The 14,892-nt window shown below is 40.3% G+C and overlaps 1 protein-coding gene across 1 annotated transcript in view; it reads right to left on the reverse strand.

Moving 5' to 3' along the window:
• Positions 1–14,154, reverse strand: part of LOC120538573 (major histocompatibility complex class I-related gene protein-like) — a 59,403-nt gene extending 45,249 nt beyond the window's left edge. The window contains exon 1 of the mRNA XM_039767968.1: positions 13,983–14,154. Within this exon, the coding sequence (XP_039623902.1) occupies positions 13,983–14,043 (61 nt within the window). The 5' untranslated portion in view covers positions 14,044–14,154. The remainder of the gene's footprint in view (positions 1–13,982) is intronic.
• Positions 14,155–14,892: the final 738 nt, after the last annotated feature.

A 14,892-nucleotide genomic window follows, 5' to 3' on the forward strand; every position in this document is an offset into this window, starting at 1 on the left:
GGCTCGGCGGTTTAAGTGGCTGTTGCGCAGCTTATCTGAATTACAACCAGTATTAGCAGCTCTACTTTCCACACGTTTATCAGAAACAGATTTTTGTATTGGGATAGTCTTCCCACAGTTTTCCAACAAGATTACACTGCAGTTTCATCTAAGCTGAAGGAAGTTTTTGGGTTTAAACAATTCCTGCCTTTCTTTCAGACCTATGTTAATACTCGTCTACAAAAACCTAATGAAAGTTTAGAAGTTTATGGAGCTGAAATAACACGTCTTTTTTCTTGAGACGTTTCTAGATTATGACACTAATGCACAAAATGATGAGAAATTGTGTCACTTTGGTGCTGGTTTAGACCCAATGTTGCAATCTAAAATCCATGAAATGGGTGCAAAATGGCAGAAAAGTAATGAGACTGGCAAAACTGCAAGCGATCTGGTAACGCTGCGCTGTTATCCTTGATAGAGCACGTGTATCAGTACCTCCCATAGCTCAGTGCGAAGTTTCAACTCCTTCTGTTAACTACGTGATTTTTGTGTCTGCTATTACCGAAGTTGTGTTTTTGTTGTGCATCACGCACACTTTTTGACAAAAGGGAATCGTCCACAAAGAATTTTGTTCCTCCAGGACAAACTGTCAACCAAGGTTTTTATAAAGACGTCCTTGAAAGGCTCAGAAAAAGGGTCATTCGTGTGAGACCAGACATTGCAGACAAATGGATGCTCCATCATGACAACGTCCCATGTCACACTGCCCTCTCCATAAAAGAAATTTTTGACCTCAAAAGGCATTCCTGTGGTTCCCCAGCCCCTTATTCACCTGACCTCAGTCCGCGTGACTTTTCCTTTTTCCTAAACTGAAAATGTCCTCAAAGGACGTCATTTCGGACTTTAGAAAACATCCAAAAGAGTGTAACGGACATGCTGAAGACCATACCGGTTGAAGACTTCCAGCGCTGCTACCAACAGTGGGAACAACGTCTCCATCTGTGTGTAGCTGCCCAAGGGAACTACTTTGAAGGGGATAACATTGATGTTTGAAAAAAATAAAAACTTTGGTAAATAAAAAATCAGTCTCGTTACTTTTCTGCCACACCACGGTATATTGAAGAGGCTCTTGCAGTGGCTAGTTGTTGTGAGAGAGCCACAGAATTACTAAATATGATCTCTACCTCTGCATCTCAGCCAGCATATTCTTCCCCTAGTACTACTACCACTGCTGATGCATCTGTTTCTATGGTGAATACCTCTAAAAACAGTGATCACCATCTGTGAAGTGCTATGGAAAATCTAACATTGAAGGTGGACTCTTTACAAACACATGTAAACCAGCTACAAGAATCTAATCACCTGCTTGCCAGACAGTTGAGGTTTACTCCTGAAGGACATCATCATCCCTACATGAAACCCACTTGTTACAAGAGAGACTATTCTGTTTCAACTCTGGATGACTCTCATCAACATCCATCCCATTTTTTTTTTTTTTTTTTTTTATTTATTTATTAATTTTATTACAATCAATACATAGCAATCAAGTTTTTACAAAAAAAAAAGAATTATGCTAAGAACAGATCGATCCCCACCCTTGAGAGAGAGAGCAAGCCAAACGGTGTAAAATTTAAGGCTTTTAAAAATACCTAAATCAACAAATTCTCTGTGCTTTATAAAATCATTTCAAAATATTACTGATTAGATCCTGCCATGTTTTGAAAAAGTCTGCACAGATCCTCTAACTGAGTATTTGATTTTTCCAATTTTAAATAATATAACACATCAGTTTCCCACTGACTTAAAGAGGAGAGTTTGGGTTCTTCCAGTTTATCAGAATAAGTCTGCGTGCCAACAGTGTAGTGAATGCAATCACAGTTTGTTTGTCTTTCTCCACTTTAAGACCCTCTGGAAGAACCCCAAACACAGCTGTTAATGGGTTAGGAGGGATTGTGAGTCCAAGACTGTCTGAGAGGTAATTAAAAATTTTTGTCCAGAATAATGTTAATTTGGAGCAGGCCCAGAACATGTGACCTAGTGAGGCTGGGGCTTGGTTGCAACGTTCGCAGGTTGGATCATGCCCTGGAAACATTTTGAGAGTTTTAGTCGAGACAGATGTGCTCGATATATAATTTTGAGTTGTATAATTGTATGCTTTGCGCATATGGAGCTTGAGTGAATTCTCTGCATTGCTACTTTCCACTCCTTTTCTGATATATTAATTGAGAGGTCATTTTCCCAGTGTCCTCTTGGATCTTTGAAAGGAAGGGATTGTAAAAGGATTTTATATATTGTAGAGATGGAGTCTAACTCCTTGAAATTGAGCAATAATTTTTCCAGCGTGGATGAGGGTGCAAGATGAGGAAAATCTGGAAGGTTCTGTTTAACAAAGTTCCTGATTTGAAGATAGTGAAAGAAATTTGTAGCTGGAATGTTAAATTTGGAATGTAATTGTTCATAGGATGCAAAGACGTTGTCTATATAAAGATCTCTAAGCAAGTTAATTCCAAATTTTTCCAGATATTAAAACTGCATATGTTTGTGAGGGTTGAAAGAGGTGGTTCTTTTGCAGGGTGCCACAGAAAGAAGCTTCTCCGTCTTAAAATGCTTTCTACATTGGTTCCAGATTCTAAGTGAGTGGAGCACAATTGGGTTATTAGTGTATTGCCGATAGCGTGTGTTTATTGGAGCACAAAGCAAGGAATACAAAGAAGTACTGCAGGATTTTACTTCTATTGCGGTCCATGCCTGTGTATGTTCTTCTATTTGTGTCCAGGTTCTTATCGACTGTATATTTGCGCCCAGTAATAAAACTGGAAGTTAGGTAGAGTCATGCCGCCTTCTGCCTTTTGTCTTTGTAGGGTCGGTCTTTTGATGCGTGGATGTTTAGAATTCCAAATAAATTAGGTTATTGTTGAATCTAATTGCTTAAAGAACGATTTATTAATGTATATTGGTATGTTTTGAAATAAAAAGGAGCTTAGGAAGAATATTCATCTTAACAGTGTTAATTCTTCCAGCTAGTGTGAGATGAAGGGTTGACCATCTATGCAAGTCTTGTTTAATTTTTTCCATACAGACGACGAAATTTTTTTGATAAAGAGCTTTATGTTTACTTGTGATGTTTACCCGAGGTATTTAAACTGTTCTGCAATGATAAAAGGAAGGGTGTCTAATCTAATATTATATGCTTGCGAATTCACGGAAAGAGTACACTTTTATTCAGATTAATTCTGAGACCAGAGAGCTTTTGAAATTCTGTGAGTGCTGCTAAGACTGCAGGCACAGAATTTTCTGGATCCGATATATACAGTACCATGTCATCTGCATATAATGAGATTTTCTGTTCCAGTCCTTCTCTGCTAATCCCCTTTATCTGATCAGTATTTCGACAATGTATTGCCAGTGGTTCAATGGCAATTGCAAACAGCAGTGGTGACAAAGGGCATCCTTGTCTTGTGCCACGTTCTAGTTTAAAGTAGTCTGAGCAAATGTTATTGATGCAAACTGAAGCTTCTGGGTTAGTATACAGTAATTTAATCCATGCACAAATGTTGGGCCAAACCCAAACTTCTCCAAAATAGTAAAAGGTATTTCCATTCAATCATGTCGAATGCTTTTCTGCATCCAATGATAATAATATTTCTGGGGTGTTTGATTTAGTTGGTGAGTATATTACATTAAACAGGCGTCGAAGATTTGAAGATAAGTGTCGGCCCCTAATAAATCCAGTTTGGTCTTGTGATATTATTGAGGGGAGCACTTTCTCCATCCTTCTAGCTATGATTTTAGAGAGTATTTTAACGTCGTTATTCAGAAGTGAAATTGGTCTGTATGATGCACATTGTAATAAGTCCTTATTTTGTTTTGGAAAGACAGTGATTAGTGCTTGGCGAAAGGTTTGTGGAAGAGATTGGTTATCTCTGGCTTCTGTAAATGTTGCTAATAGGAGGGAGCTAGCTGAGCGGAGAATTTCTTGTAAAACTCTGCAGGGTAGCCATCAGGGCCTGCTGCTTTTCCACCTTGGAGTGACTTTATAGCATCCAGTAATTCTGATAATGACAGAGGTTTATCGAGCTCCTCCACACTAATAGCGTCAATTTGTGGTATCTGTAATTTATCCAGAAATGCATTAGATTGTATATTGTCTTCTTTAAACTCAGTAGTATATAGGGATTTATAGTAGTCTCTAAAAGTGCACATTATATTTTTGTGTTCGATGATTTTATCTCCATTCGTGTTAGTAATTACGAGATTGCGTTGCACTTCTTGCTTGTGAATTTGTTGCGCTAAAAGCTTATTAGCTTTCTCTCCATGTTCATAATAATGATGTCTGGATTTGTAAATTAGTTGTTCGGTTTCTTTAGTTGTCAAGAGGTTTAATTCTGAATGTAGAGCCTGCCTCCTCTTATGTAGAGTCTCGCTTGGTAGTCTGGCATGTTCTTCATCTATTTTAGTAATTTCGCTCTTTATCTCTGCTACTTTCTTCGCTTCGGATTTATTTCTGTGGGAAAGATATGAGATAATCTGTCCTCTTAAGAAGGCCTTAAGAGTTTCCCAGAGTGTTCCTGCAGAGATCTCAGGGGATGTATTTGTCTCTAGAAAGAATTCAATTTGTTTGGATATAAATTCAGTACAATTCTCGTCAGCTAATAGAAGCGGATTGAGGCGCCATCTGCGGGTGAGTGTATGGGGCTTAGTAATTTCAGCTCCAAGATCATCGGAGCATGGTCTGAAATAACAATAGCATCGTATTTACAAGATTTAATCTTAGGCAAGAAGTTATTATCTATAAAGAAGTAATCAATCCTTGAGTAGCAATGATGTACTGGTGAGTAGAAAGAATATGTTCTTGAATTTGGGTTTAAAACCTCCAGGGATCTGATAAGTTGTGATCAGTTATAAACTTTGTAATTATCTTTGCGGTGTTAGTTGCGTTCCCCTGTGGAGGAAGTCTTATCTAAAAGTGGATTTAGAACACAATTAAAGTCCCCAGCCATTATAAGTTTATGAGTGTTCAGATTGGGAATGGATGCAAATAAATTTTGTATAAATTCCTTATCATCAACATTAGGTGCATAAACATTTATCAAAATCATTTTACAGTTAGATAAGTCTCCCATGACCATCACATATCTCCCTTCAGGATCCAATACTACATCTGATGCTACAAATGGTACTGTTCTATGTATGAGAATTCCCACCCCTCTAGTTTTCTTTGTAAAACTAGAATGGAACATTTGGCCAGTCCAGTCTTTTGCAGCGGAACTGATCCTTACTTAGTAAGTGGGTTTCCTGTAAAAATACTATTTTAGCATTTAGACCTGTTAGGTGAGAAAGTACTTTCTTTCTCTTTAATTCGTGATTCAGGCCTTTAACATTCCAGCTTACGAAGTTAACTGTCCCATCATGGAGACACTGATTCTGAGTTTTTGGTGTCATATTATAGTCTTAACTGGAAGTGAAATAGTTTAGGTCTTAATTTCCTATTCCCCCAAGAGTTGTTGCCATGCAGCTTATTATTACGTTGATAGTTATAATTATAAAGATTGAGATGATAGATTAGATATAGATCAAGCCTGCTCTCTTTCTCTTCCCCTTAACCCCCACCCTCCCTTTTTGCCTCCCCAGGTGAGGCTAAAACCCACTTCATGCAGTCCCAGTCCTCTGACATACCCAGAGACAGAGCACGTCCAAAGCACATCAAGCCCCCATGCAGTGGCGCTTTAAGGTTAAAAGATAGAGATATCTGTTACCAATATAGTCTTTAAAAGAGGAAAAAGAAAGAAAAGAATTTTGCACTTAATATATATATATATATATACATATACATATATACATATATATATATATACATACATACATACATATAATCTTCATCAATTTTAGTGCATTAAGATGATATCCCCAGATAATAAACCCAGGTGATGGTGTTAAAGATGTGTCCAAAACAAGCATAACAAGTCTTAATGCAGTAATAGCAATAACAGCAAACCAAGGGTATGATATTGAACAGTCTCATTTAGGGTACACATGAAATAATTAGAAAAGAAAAAAAAAGGAGGAGGAAACGTAATTAAGCACAATAAAACATAAACATTTAGCCCTAGTAATACTAAGTAATGATAAGTAATAAGTAAGTAATAATAATATAAGAATATGAGAATATATGCTGATAAAAACCCGTATTTTAAAACAAATAGATCAGACAGTAGATTATTAATCCTAGCTTTATCATTTACCGCCATGACTCACAATTATGTATCAGAATAGTCCGGGATCAGCTTTCTTAACTCATTTTCTGCCTCCTCCTTGCTAGCGAAAACATAGAAATGACCCTGCCATTCCACTTTCAGTTTTGCGGATACAGGAGGCCGTATTTGACATTGGCTTGCCGTAGCCGCTGTTTAATATTATAGAAGGCGGCGCGTTTGATAGCTGTTGCTGGAGAGAAGTCAGGGAAGACGCGAATGTGGCAATCTTCATATATAATATCTTCCTTTTTTTTCCTGAGGAGTTCCATCACCTCTAACTTAAATGATAATCGTTCAAAACGGACTATAAAAGATCTTGGTCGGGTCTGACGGTGTTTGATCAGCGTCGCGTAAGCCGCTGCTATCTCAGATTCTGCTTTAAAGTCGCCCCCGATTATTTTAGAAAAAAGTTCAGTTGCGAATTTCACCGGGTTTAAACTTTCTCGATTCTCCGGCAAGCCTTCAATTCTGACATTATACCTTCTATTCCCATCTTCTAAAGCAGCCAGTCTGTCTCCAAGTTTTTCTCCGAGTTTTTACATTCGAACTGACATTTACTGCTCTTTCCTCGGCACTGGCAGCTAGATGTTCGCTATTTCGATCCGATTCGTGAATGTCTCACTAAGATGCTCCAATCGATCAGCAAGCGTGCTCAGTTTAGCCGAGTTTTTCTCAATGCGCTCTTCAATTTTACCCAGCACCTGTCGAAGTTCAAGCTGTACCTCTTGACGCAGCCTTTCATTTGCCTGTTGGATTTCCTGTCGCAGACATTCATTGGCCTGTTTCATCTCCTGTTTCCATTCCTGTTTCAGTCTCTCATGTGCCTTTGCCGTTGCTTTCTCATTAGCCTTCTCGCTTTTCTTTATATCTTGCCTGAGGTCAGCGAGCAACACTTTCAGTTCAGATAGCTCAAATGTGCCTTCTTGTACCGTAGATGAAGCAGCAGACTCTGCTGAAGCCGGTGTCCCGCTGCTCCAGTCCCGCGTGATTGCGTAACTGAAGCCGCGGACCTCCCGGCCTTTTCCAGTTTCAGGTAATCCTCTCCAATCGGCGAGCTATCCACATCTGCACTCACGATCGCACCTTCGCTCCCCTTTTCGCTCTCAGCAGCGGCGATGTAGCGGACCGTGGTCCCGAGGAGTCTGTACTTTCGCCCATCTGATCCAGGTCTGTCTCTGAGAGGCCGTATCTCGAACTAGGGCTTGCTGATCGCAGCTTGGATGTAGCTTTAGTCTTGATTCTTTCTGACCCCCTTCTTGTTGGCCATGTTTATATGTGTTTACATATACTGTAGCGGTCCCTCTCGGGTTGAATAAATACAGGATATCTCAGAATAATAAGCAAATAATATGAAAAATAGCACCACTGCTAGCGGAGCTCCACTTCAGACGTCCATCTCTCGCATCGGACGAGACCAAATCCATTCCATCATTTACCTGATAGACAGCTCCAGCATTGCTCTAGAAGTCCACAATTTTTCCACACTGTCGCTTCACAGTTATATACAGGTTATGATGATGAGGAATTTTCACTTAGTCCTTACTCGTTCTGTTTCAACAGAATGTAAACAACGGCCTGATGAGCGATACTTTGCTAAACGATCAAGCCATGGTGAATACTGGCACCGCAGTCCTAGCCCAATGATGAGAAGACATAGGGGAGTTAGTCCTACAAGACCCTAGTCACGTTCTGTTCATTTTTTTCTCCCACACGAAGATCATCTTCCCTACTTTTCATTCTCCAAGGTCAGGAAACGATCAGTAGTTAATGTTGAGGGGCACACATTAGCTTCGACAATAGCAGCCTCACATGCAGCGCACAAGCCATATAGCAGTAATGTTAATAATATACAAGAAGCAATGCCACTATCCCTCACAGCTAATGTGCTGGCTGTGGTGGAGGGACTTGAAGTGTTAGCTCTAGTAGACACTGGCTCTTCAATTTCCTTAATTAATGAGGATTTTCGAAAGGTCTCACACATCTTTGAAAGAGCGACCTTTAAAATCATCTTTTATGCTAGCTCAAACTATTAATGGACAAAGTTTGGACATTTTGCTAAGTCTGACATTTGGCATTCGCATTGGAAAATAACTTTTACAACATGACTTCCATGTAGTACAAGGTGGCCACCAGCCAGTTATTATAGGTTGGGACTTTCTACAAAGGCATCATGTAAATTGTCACTGTAGGACTGGGAAGTTCCACTATGTCAAAAACAACAGGAAGTCATTACTTGCTGCAATGTTTCAGTGCTCAGCACAGTGGTTGTTCCAGCAGGGAGTGAAATTATCATGACTGCCAGTGTGCGCATACCCACATTTCCTTCGCCAGTCCCTGACAACTATTTTGGTGTGTTAGAATCTCAGACTAATTGTGATGTTGTTGTAGCTCGCACTCTCAGTCAGGTACATAATGGACTTACTATTGTACGAATGCTTAACCCCTCTAATGAAGACCTGGAATTACATGCAGGTCAACATTTAGGGGAATTCTTATCTGTGCCTCCTATTGAACCCCTACTACTGATGGCTTCCTGTTGTACCACTTTGCCTGCCCCTGCAACAACTTTACCTCCAGTGCAATTGGACCGAGCTATATTAACAGATACTGAAGTACAGTCCCTTGAGATGTTACTACAAAAGTATGCAGGGGTGTTAAGCAAAGGCCCGGATGACCGGGGACGTACAAACATCATTACCCATCGTATTTGCACAGGAGATGCCCCACCTGTTAAACAACGAGCTTACCGTGTGACACCTGACCAAAGGGCTGAAATATGACAACAGGTTAACAAACTATTAGAAGCGGATGTTACTGAAGAACGTTTCAGTCCTTGGGCTGCACCAGTGGTACTCGTGCAATGCAGTCACAATTAAAGACTCCCATCCTTTACCCAGAGATGATGATGCTTTAGATGCCTTAGCAGGTTCAGCATGGTTCTCCACCCTGGACATGCAGCAAGGTTACTGGCAGATAGACGTGGTGGAATGTGACCGGGAGATAACTGCATTTACAACAGGATGTGGATTATATCATTTCAAAGTGATGCGCATGGGACTGACTAATGCTCCAGCGACATTTCAGAGGCTGATGGAGATGGTGCTGCGTGGCCATCCATGGGAGACCTGCTTAGTGTACTTGGATGATGTTTTAATTTTCAGTTGTTCCTTTGATGACCACCTTAAACACTTGGAGGAGATCTTATCTAGGTTCTACAAGAGTGGACTTAAGCTAAACCCTTCCAAATGCAGTTTTGCTAGAGATCACGTTACATTTTCGGGTCACATATCCCGACAGGGCATTGAGCCTGACCCGAGAAACATCCACAGTGTAAGAGACTGGCCTACTCCTGGTTTGCAGACTGAGGTACGTGCATTTCTTGGGCTCTGTTCCTATTATAGGAAGTTTATACAAAACTTTGCACACCATGCTGCACCACTCCATGATCTTACTGAAAAATATGCTGTGTTCACATGGACACCTGCCTCTGAAGAAGCTTTTTGTTATTTGAAGAATGCCTTGTCTAATCCTCCTATTGTTGCATTCCCTGATTTTTCAGAACCTTTTCTGCTTTACACAGATGCCTCTGAGACTACAATTGGTGTGGTGGTGGCACAGGTCAGTGATAAGCAGGAACGTGTTGTGGCCTATGCCAGCCATGTATTAACAAAATGAGAAAAAGTGGTCTGCCTATGACAGAGAGCTATGGGCCATCGCCGGAGCTGTACGACAGTTCCGTCACTACCTTTACAAACTGCCATTTAAAATCATATCAGACCACAAACCTCTACTTGGCTTGAGGCAAATACCCATTGATGGGAACAGAACAGGCCAACATGCTCGATGGGTTCTTGAACTTGACACTTTTGACTGGGTTGTAGTACACCGAGAGGTTAATGCTCATAAGAATGCTGATACACTTTCTAAACAGCCGGTCACTTGTATAGTACAGATTTGGAGAATGCAGGTGCCTTGCCGTTATCTGCTATTGACTCCTCTCACCATAATACAACGGCTGACTTACACCATTCAATTTGTGGATGTAGTTAGTAGTTACCATCTTCCTTTGACGGATCTTGGCCCTTCTACAATTCTGCCACCTGGATCACAGTCTGACTCATTTTCAGAGTTTTCTTGTACCCTAGCCACTAATGGACACACCTTTTATAAACATCAGCAAAGTGACCCTATGCTATCAGAGGTTATTAAATGGATAACTGTTGGCCATCATCCTCCTTACTGGCAGATCAAACAAGCTGTACCTGTACTAAACAAACTGTGGCAAGAATTTCATCACCTCACTATCCATAACAACCTGCTCTGCCGTAAAGTATACCTTTCTCCAGCCACAGATCCAGTATATCAAGTAATTGTCCCCCCATCACTTGTACCAGAAGCTCTGGAATTTGTACATGGTAACAAAGTATCTGGACATTTCGCCATTGGCAAAACCTTACACAGAGCAAATCACTTTTGTTACTGGCCTTACTGTCTTGTGACATCCGAAAATGGTGTGAGCAGTGTCCCAGTTGTGCAGCATGCCGTACACCTGTCCCTCACCACTGTGCAACCTCTCCAAACAGTGACCTCTACAAAACCCTTTGAAATTGTAGCAGCAGACATTCTGGAACTGCCACTCACCTCACGTGGTAATAGATATGTTTTAGTCATACAAGACTATTTCACAAAGTTTGTAAACCTCTATGCTTTACAGGATCAACGTGCCATTACAGTTGCTCAATGCTTTTTTGAAAACTTTATCACTCAACATGGTATTCCAGAACGTCTGCTCACAGATCAAGGTCAGATTTGATTCCTTATCTTTGTCAATTACTAGGTGTAAAAAAAGTCAAAACCAGCCCTTACCATCCACAGGGGCATGGCCTAGTAGAAGCGATTCAACCGGACTCTAACTGGACAATTGAAATGAACCCTACTGCAACATTCAGGGGAATGAGATGAATTTTTGAACCCTGTGGAATTTGCATACAACACCAGCACACACTCTAGCACAGGCTATATGCCTTTCTTTCTTTTGCATGGCAGAGAAGCTCGAACGCCTACTGACCTTCTATTTTCATCAGGTTCAACAACCACTACAATTGCTTCCGGGACCCCTGTGGACTATGTCAACCAACTGAGAAATAAATTCCAAGTGGCTTTCCAGACTGTTGCTAGGAATAACCAGCTGGCTCACAAACAACAGAAATATTTTTATGATCGCCTTGTCAGACTCCCCAGGAGATCTTGTTTGGCTGCAAGACCCGCCTTCTACACGTCAGAAACTGTCCCCTCACTGGAAAGGACCACTTGAAATTGTGGAGAGCATGGGTTCTTCTGGGGATGCCTCGGGTGTAACTTATCGTATAAGGTGCCCTTTTTAACCTACCAAGTTACAAGTTGTCCATTATAATAGTCTGAAGAGATATACTTCTCCAATCCCAACTGCCTCTCCAACTATGCCACTCATTCCAAGACCTCCTCATGGAAAGTTACCTAAACTGACTGCACTATCTGGCTCGCACCCCTTTGTACCAGCTACTCAGAGGCAACAGGAAACTGTGATTCAGTTGGGTAAAGAGAACTTGACTCAGTTTGGACACAACACAAACACTAATCCTGCTGTTCACCTGGAATCTGGGACAAATCAGGAAGCACTTTCTCCTGTTGAAGATGTTCCACATGAGTCAACTCAGCAATGACTTTGTCACCCTACCATCCTACCAAAATATTTTAAAGACTTTGTAATGGGTCAAAATATTACATTGTTAACTTCCAGCCATCCATCCATTATCCAACCTGCAACATCCTAACTACAGGGTCACGGGGGTCTGCTGGAGCCAATCCCAGCCAACACAGGGCACAAGGCAGGAAACAAACCCGGGCAGAGCAGCAGCCCACCACAACATTATTAACTTGTTGATGTATTTTCTAAGTTGTAGATTTACAAGGCTAGAAATGTGGATGTTTCTTTCCAGAGGGAGGGAGTAATGTAAAGTTATGTTGTCACTTAAGCATTAAATTAGAGAAGTAAATGTTCATTATATTAGAATGAGAATATGAATATACCTACATTTAGATCTGCAATGTTAATTTCTCTGTTAAGCTGTAATGTGTTAGAAAGTAGTGTTTATAAAGTTAAGCATTCAAGATCTGGGAGGATATGTGAGAGGAAGTAAGATTGTTCTGTTTTTTGTTTTGGCCTGACCATGTGCTAGCAGATGCAGAGAATACAGCTTGTATTTGGAACAGAAATCTGCCTCCATCCAGTTCTTTTTGTTCCCAAAAAGGATTCCATCCACCTTAGAAGACAAAACTTGTTACACTAACAAGAATATGTTTTTTTACATTTTAGCTGTAAACGTCATTTGACAACAAAATTATTAATCTGGTCATTTCTTTCCTTATATTTATTTTGATGCATGCACACATTTTCATCATATAATTGAAACATTTAAAAGTCGTTTTAACAGTTGGTCTTGTCACGTCCGGACTACTGCAACTCACTTCTGGCAGGAGTTCTCGCATGTCCTATCAACCCACTGCTTTTGATCCGGAATGCAGCGACACGTCTTGTATTTCACCAGCTGAGACGTGCGCTGCATTGTCTCCCTGTAGCAGCACACCTTAAGTTCAAATCCCTGACCCTTGCCTATAGTTCAGCACCTGAATATGTGGAGACACTTGAGAAGTCCTATACTATTCACCCACAGTGGCGTAGCTAGGGGCGGGTGGAGGGGGCGGTCCACCCGGCAGCACAATTGGCCAAAAGGCTCAGTACAATTCGTGTGTAAGCAGCAGGGTTCGGAAAAACATCACTCATGAATGAAAAAAGTAAAATTCTCTGATTTTTTTTATCCACAACTACTTCAAAAATAATTTTCATATTGTCATTCTGTGACGACATCAGACACAGTAGTTAAAACTTATGAGGCAATAACAAAATAAACATAAACATTACACTGATAATAATTTCTAAGAAGATAAAGAATTAATTTACAATTTATCATTTCGTTTCGTTATCAATCCGAATGCGTTCTTGCTCTGCGCAGAAAACATCCCCACCTATCACTTGTACACTATCCGGTTCTGGTTTTCGCAGCGTTATTATATTAAACTATAGAACACGGCTTATCAGTGCGTCTATACTATATACTTGCCTAGCCGATGCTAATAAATAATTATATGTGAAAATTATTACTGTTTCTCTATATATGAATAAATCTATGCAAACTGTATCTTCGTTTTTCTCTATACAGTACGTCATTTAAATTTTCTATTTAAACAGGTTAACATATTCAGATATGTTGGAGGGCGGCAAAGTGAAGCTCAGCCGTGGCACAAGCGGCACGAACTCTAACTACGCCACTGCTCGCCCTTTCAGGTCTGCCAGGTAATAGCGTCTGGTGATGCTGTGGTATCAAGTCTCAATCCAAACTGTTTTCGTAGTTCGTAGTTGGTGGAACGAGTTGCCAACCTCCATCCGCACTCTTGACTCCCTCAGTGTCCGCGTATTTAAGAGGAAATTGAAAACCTACCTGTTCTGTGAAATTAAGTAAATGTATTAGTTATTACTTCTACCCGCTTATGGCAATCCACTTTTAGCTGTCCTATTGCACTTGCTGAACAAAAAGGCCCTACCCTAATATTACTCGATTATGTTTACTCTTGTGTAAGTCGCTTTGGATAAATGCGTCTGCCCAGCAAATAAATGTAAATGTTAACAATATTCATGAAAGTAAAACTTACCAGAGAAGCAGCTTTGGATACACTGGATGATAACGAATGCAAACTTAAACGTAAATGCCATTGTTTGTAAACTATGCAAAAGGTATATACAAGAAACTTTACGATTGCATGGTAACTGACCTAAATAACAATATCTAAGACGAGACTGTGGCAGAGGATCGCTTCTAAACTGATCGGCACCCTGTCTGGCTGGAAGGCGTATCTTAATGTGTGGCAAACCCCTGAAATCTGGACGAGCGAGTTTAAGGTAGTCGGATTATTTACAGCATCAGTTTACATTTTGCAAGTTACTTTTGTGTACCGTCGCCGCTTCGCCTTGATCTTCCTGCTATTTTGAATTTACACATTCTCACCGTGTGTTCCTGGATCATTTTATTGAGGTTTCCCTCAAAAATTCAAAGACTGATGAAACGATCACTTTTATTGGTCCCAATATGCCTAAAGTGTGTACTACAATGGACAAGCGCCCAGACCTGATGCGTATGGTTCGGGTGTACTCCATAACGTATTTTTTTAATGAATCCTCATTGTGTAAATAAAGAGACACTTAATAAACCTTCATATTATCTAAAGATGTAGATACACAAATAACAAGGACTGCTTACTCGGTTACTCGTGCTCAAAACCGGCTCTAAATACTTTTCAGGTCTTACACAAAATTAAATGCCTCTGTTGTCGTTTAAGCCTACTCAACTCATCATGTAAAATACAAACTTCATTCAGCTTGTATTCATGTAGATTACAAACTGGGTAAAGGTGGTTTGGAAGAGAATCACTAATTGATGGTGACAGACGGTTTATGTTCATCTCTATATTTTATTTTGTTTTATTTTATTGTACCCTACTGTCGGATATCTACAGCTTGCACCGTTCAATAGACTGACGTGTCAGGGAGACGAGGTGTAAAAAC

Source organism: Polypterus senegalus, chromosome 11 (assembly GCF_016835505.1).
Source record: "Polypterus senegalus isolate Bchr_013 chromosome 11, ASM1683550v1, whole genome shotgun sequence".
NCBI classification, from domain to species: Eukaryota; Metazoa; Chordata; class Cladistia; order Polypteriformes; family Polypteridae; genus Polypterus; species Polypterus senegalus.